Source organism: Seriola lalandi, unplaced genomic scaffold (genome assembly GCF_002814215.2).
Source record: "Seriola lalandi dorsalis isolate HSWRI2012SDOR001 ecotype SW California unplaced genomic scaffold, Sedor1 jcf7180002054616, whole genome shotgun sequence".
NCBI classification, from domain to species: Eukaryota; Metazoa; Chordata; class Actinopteri; order Carangiformes; family Carangidae; genus Seriola; species Seriola lalandi.
In genome coordinates this window covers 841,087-847,086 of record NW_019525169.1, presented here as the reverse complement: position 1 = coordinate 847,086, position 6,000 = coordinate 841,087, and the positions used below count along the sequence as shown (strand labels likewise).

At 39.5% G+C, this 6,000-nt stretch overlaps 1 protein-coding gene and 1 long non-coding RNA gene across 3 annotated transcripts in view; one reads left to right on the top strand and one right to left on the bottom strand.

Annotated features, from left to right (window-relative positions):
• The window catches only part of en2a (engrailed homeobox 2a), a 3,940-nt gene extending 2,489 nt beyond the window's left edge, over positions 1 to 1,451 (top strand). Inside the window, exon 2 of the mRNA XM_023420090.2 lies at positions 440 to 1,451. Coding sequence (XP_023275858.1) covers positions 440 to 759 — 320 coding nt within the window. The 3' untranslated portion in view covers positions 760 to 1,451. The remainder of the gene's footprint in view (positions 1 to 439) is intronic.
• Positions 1 to 6,000, bottom strand: part of LOC147818351 (uncharacterized) — a 34,440-nt gene that overhangs the window by 8,941 nt on the left and 19,499 nt on the right. Inside the window, exon 8 of one of the 2 annotated variants that reach the window (XR_015438045.1) lies at positions 2,614 to 3,299. The exons of the other annotated variant lie outside the window; for it this stretch is intronic. This is a non-coding gene — a long non-coding RNA (uncharacterized LOC147818351). Of the gene's footprint in view, positions 1 to 2,613; positions 3,300 to 6,000 lie in introns of those variants that run through there. 2 annotated transcript variants of the gene reach the window in all.

Below are 6,000 nucleotides of genomic sequence, written 5' to 3'. Positions count from 1 at the left end.
GGGGGGGGGGGGGTTCTGTACCCGTTCGTCCAAAATGTTTTGGGGCATCAGGAAAACTTAATTTGTGATTTTCTTGAACAGCCTGGCCTGAACAGCCATTTGTTTACTTATTTCCAAATTTTGGAGATTAAAATAAGTTTTAAAATCTACATTGTTTTATGAAATACACTTTAAGCAGCAGCTTTAGATTCATTTGTGGGCAGCATCCTGTATGAAAAGTAGCAGATCAGTATGTTGATGAAGTATTTTAATGAGAAAGTCTAAAAATGTGTCTCTTTGATTAGAAAGTTTTTATTCAGCCTTTTGCCTGATTATCGCCAATGTAAATGTTTATCCATCTCATTATTTTTTGACCATATTCATGACCATGTTTTGACACTGACAAACCAACATATCTGTGTCTGTGATCCCCCCCATCCCCGAACCCCCTCCACTACAGGGCCAAGATCTCGCAAACCAAAGAAGAAAACGACCAGCAAAGAGGACAAGCGACCACGGACGGCCTTCACAGCAGAACAGCTGCAAAGACTAAAATCGGAGTTTCAGACAAATCGGTATCTGACCGAGCAGAGGCGGCAGAACCTGGCGCAGGAACTGGGCCTGAACGAGTCCCAGATCAAGATCTGGTTTCAGAACAAGAGGGCCAAAATCAAGAAGGCCAGCGGCACTAAAAACAGTCTGGCCTTGCACCTGATGGCACAGGGACTGTACAATCACGCCACCGTCACGTCGAAAGACGAAAAATCAGACAGCGATTGATTTTCAGAGAAGTAACAGCAGCCTCCTTGACGAAAAAGAGCCTATAGTAATCCTATATAGTTTGTTTTATAGAGATATCACAGCGAAACTCTGCCTACAGGAATATTTGATCACACAGCAGCAGATACAAATACCACTGAGTACTAAATGCTGACCCAGTAGACATACAATGGGTTCAGGGCAGCATGAGAAATAATTACAAAAATACTCCAGATGAACAGTAAGGTCAGTGGACAACCGAGAGTCCACACAGGAATACTGAATGATCTCTATAGGTTCCTATAGGAGTATTATAGGGATTTTTCGTTATATGGGAGGTGTAATCAAGCCTACAATGCAATAATTTCATCGAATAAAGGGCCAGTGTATAGAGTATACCAGCATAAATTGTTTAAAAAATAACAGAGAGAGATATTTCTGCAATATCACGTCTATAAAAGATGTTGTATAAAGGTATGTTTTCATTGTTTGTCGTTCCCCCTCACCCCGCCCCCCCCCCACAGGAGGTACAAATGCTTACACCCTTCATTTTTCTATAGGCCTACTGCTATCCATGATTGTCATCATTTTACATTTAACTGGCACTTGACGTTTCGATCTTGTCAGTGAAGTGAACAAACTTAAAGTCCAAAGAATATTTTTCTGCTGCATCCAGGCTACTGTGAATTTAAATAAATGCTAACACGATTTTATTTCCATGCTTGTTGGTTTCCTTGGTTGTGTTTGATGTAAAAAAAAAGAAAAAAAAAAAAAGAAAATGGACAGGAGGTGTTTTTGAGTCTCACTCGTAGACCTAATTGGGCAGACAATGAATTTTGATACGTTTTTTAAAAAAGAAATTCACAGGAACAGTTTATTATTATAAGTGACTGAGAGAGGTAGCGATTTTTTCTAACACGCCACTTCACTAAAATGCTGACTTAAGCCTTGTTTCTATGTATGTGGTCGTCTCATAGCCTTTAAACAACTATTATGCGCGTATTCCCTTCGTTATACCAATGCATCAGTGCAGCTATTATAGTTTTAAATAGCAATATGAGTCATTTTTTTGTAGCTAAATGATTTCGAGGCTATAATGCTGCCCATAAAGTCACAGAAACAACTCTGTAGCATAAAGACAATGATGACAACCATTTTGCGCACTCTTGAGTATAGACTATAAATGCAGGTTATTGGATGTTCTTGTTAAATCTTTCTCTATATACATTTTTATTACATATCCATATATCATAAAAGAAGGCAAATCCGTCAGTGACTGTATTACAAATGTTGGAAATCTTATCGTTGTTGAAAGGACTTCATATGTGTATTTATATAGATTATATTGAGAAAAAAATCTATCCAATGACCAGTGTTGCTTTAGAGTAGATATCTGAGGTGTTTACACTGCTTGTTTATCTTGCAATAACTTCTTTTTGTTTTCTTTTTTTTTTTTTTGTGAATGAAAAATAGTTTATGGGGCCTTTGCATGAAAGCTGCAATTTGTTGTACTTGGGCAAATAACTGTGTTTATAAACTTTGGTCTGTATCGACGAAAGTATGATCGAGCTAAGTTTTAGACTGTATCCATACCAAATTGTGGACTTTTTGCCTTTCAAAGTGTTTTTGTTGTGTATCTGCAAAAAGTGTGTGTGAATTAAAATCCACCAAACAGAAACACACTTTGCCTTAAAGTTCAAGTGTGAACTTTTTATGAAACAGAACTGTGCCGAATCAGAGAAGCAGTATTACTTCAAATGCAGACTATTCAAGTTTAATGCCTTTATGAGAACTGCTGGTACGACATTATGAATTTACTCATCAGCGTATATCTATCTATATATGAACATGTTTAAATAAAATTACAACACAGAGTTGTAGAATACAATGCTATTTTTTATTTTATGTTGGAAGTATTCTTTGGTATAAATGTACATAATTTGTATCATGTATTAATTGTGTAATTAACTGCCTCCTGAAAACTGCAAAAGAAGAGTAAATAAAGCTTGAAGATTATACACAAAGTTTCTGGCACGTTTATATGAAGCAAAGGTTAAAACTGCAGGAAAAAAAATGAGGTCTGGCTAAAGCAGCAAACGTGACCTTCAATCAGTGCTGAGTTTCTGCAGGCCTGAAAACAACAATTGCATTACTGGCTAAAATTGTCCAGAAGAGAAATACATACAATGATAGTTTTAAATAAATGTTGCAAGAAGTCAAATAATCACAAATTTGATCACAAGCATTATTAATTTGCATAGCATAACAAACACCCACTCATTCTATGGGCAGTCCGGGATGAGATTCATGGAGGATCAAATTCACGGGTTTTGAGATTAAAACATTTAGCAAGCATCAACATTATGCAAGGGAAGGCCTTGAACAATTCCCAGGCATGTTTCCTCAACAATGCCTTATCTGCATTTCCATACTTGCACCACTAGTCTTTGAACGCCATGTCTAACGGCCAGTGACTACCCATTAGAGCAGATAGGGCTGCTCCCAGCAGTGTCTTCACGACGGTCAGTCCTCCTCGCCGCTTCTGAAAAGAGCCTGTGCTTCTATCACAAGGCAGAAATGGGAGTCGAAAAGGAGAGTGAGTGAGAGAGAGATAGAGAGAGAGAGAGAGGGAGGGGGTGAGGGACAGAGAGGGAGAGCGAGAGAGAGAGAGAGCAATGAAGGTCAAAGCCTGTCATGGCTGCAGGTGGCTGGTTTCCCCCCTCCCACCCTGCAGTAACCCATTCTCCACACACAGCTTTCTCACTCACTAACTCGTACGCTCTCTCTCTCTCCCCTCCATACACACACATTTATACACACACACACACACACACACACACACACACACACACACACACACACACACACACACACACACACTATCACTTGGTTTTATTATATTCTTGCCTGGCACACACACATCCCCACACACACCAACATATTTCATTCATTTTTGTTCCTCCTCACATTCGCACATACCCCTGTTGTTTTGGTCCTTCATTCAGCGCATCAATAGGAACCTTCATCAAAATATTCACAGGCAGAGAAGCTCCCTGAAGTTCAGATAGGGACACCAATGCATGAACAATAGCTAAAGCTGTAAAGGCTGCACGGGCACAGTCTCCTGGAACAAAAGCTTTCATCTGAGAATCATTTGTCTCATCTCTGACAGTGAGATTCAGGTGGTCAAGTGACTTCAAGTGGTTGCTGATTAGGGCTCTTAACTGCAACCAAAAAGCCTTGCATTGCTGTCAAAACAAAATATGTGACAGTATAAATCATGAGTCATCTGTGCAGATGACACAGGAAAATAAACCTCTCTTCCAGAACAGGATATAGAAAGTGTAAAAAATCCTGGAATAAAAGTTATCATCTGCAGTATTGCTGACAATTTCACAAAGTTCTCATGCTGTAAAAATGGAAGTGAGCGCAGGATACATCAGGAAAGTATCAATGTCTACCTCTAAACACAAAAGGGCCCCATCCTGCTATGACCTCTCCTACCATCCTCCCCCTCCCCTACTGTGTCATTTACCCACAGTTTTAAATGCTTCCTACGGCCAGAGTGGAATCTGCTCAGAGGTGCCTGGGCTTTGTGGCGGAAACATAATTAAAGTGGTGAAAGATGTAAAAGGTGAAGAATGGGGATGACATCAGGCCAATTTCACACTTGGCACTCGAATGGCTAGGTCCAAGCCAGGACTCTTGCCTCGCAACACAGATCAAAGCCCACTGTCACCGCACCAGTGCAGGAAAAAAAAAGGCAAAAGGACACCTAACTATGCTAATCCCCAGGACGAATATATTTTAATCTTGTTAGAATACAAGTTAATGCCGTGGCTCAGTGACTGAACTTTTTGGCAAGAATGAGAGGTGGACAGAACTACTTTTACCTTTTCTACATGAGGTGCCTCTGTCTGGCACCGGATAAACAGCCAGAGTCTGAACAAACTTTCTTTTGGGCAAACTCAGCGTATTATAAAGCCACATACTGTACAAGCTGCAGATTGCAGTCACAAGCCACTGAAAAGGCGAGCAACAGTTTTCATTAAGAACAACCATGGAAGAAAAAAAAAAAAAAAACCTCAACCCCAGTAACTGTGTCAGTGACCCCGTCTGAATCCCCACTAGGGCACCTAACATGCAAAGGAAATGAGTATTTTGTGGACTGGTTTGTCCCCTCTCACATTGAGCACTCCTTTCTCAATAGCACCTTGGTAACCCTTGATCTCTCATGTATGGAAGTCAGGGCACTGGGGCCTGCAGAAGTTGACTAGGCAGACAATAGCGAGCGGATGCTTTCTGGAAAAGTCACACCCAGGCAACTCTCATTTCACACACCGTGTTTGAGTGACCCTTGGAAAAAAGATGCAAGACTTTTCACTAAAGATTCTTTTTGTTCACCTAACGAAATTCAGGGAGAAAAAAAAAAACAAAACATCAATGTCCTTTTTCCCATGTAGCCACCACATCTGGTTTCTAGAGTGGATGTTTTCTGGGGATTGAATTAAAACAAACCTTAAAATTTCACAGTTGTTTGTAACATGGTTTGACCAACAGTGCTTCTTCTCTACGTTGGCTGGGAATCATTGCTGTGTCTCAAAAGGATTATTCGTCTTTTGGCCAAAATGTGGAAACAATAATGAGACAACACTGTAGGAAATATTTGCTCATAAAGTGTAGGTGTTCATAAAGAATCAGCTTATGTTACATTTCAAATGATGACAGGTTGCATCTGTTGTTTCTGTTACACTTTGAGTTCAAGCCTGATTTTTTTTTCCAGGCTGCATTTGATACAACATAGACCACGGCTTTGGCCAAAATACAGGGACTGTGAGAACAGGTCACAGCTAACTTTCAAAATAATGTACTGATATGATAGTTACCTTCTAGGCTAATGGAAGGAGATGTCTTTCACTGAACACAACGATTTATATTCATTTGAATCCATGAAACATCAACAGATTTTGTCCATTTCTAACTTTATGTTAACACTTAACATAATGAGGGCTGCAACTAATGATTATTTTCATTATCGATGAATCCGTTTTACATTTTTCATTAGTTGATTAATCATTTAGTCTATAAAATTACAGCAAATACTATAAAAAAAACCTGTAACAGTTTCCCAGAGCATGCGGTGACTTTTAAATTGCTTGTTTTGTCCGACCATCAACCAAATACCGAACGATATTTCATTTAGGATATGCAGTGGAGAATATGAGGAAATGTTTCCACTTGCTGCAAGTGTTCAGGAGCTTT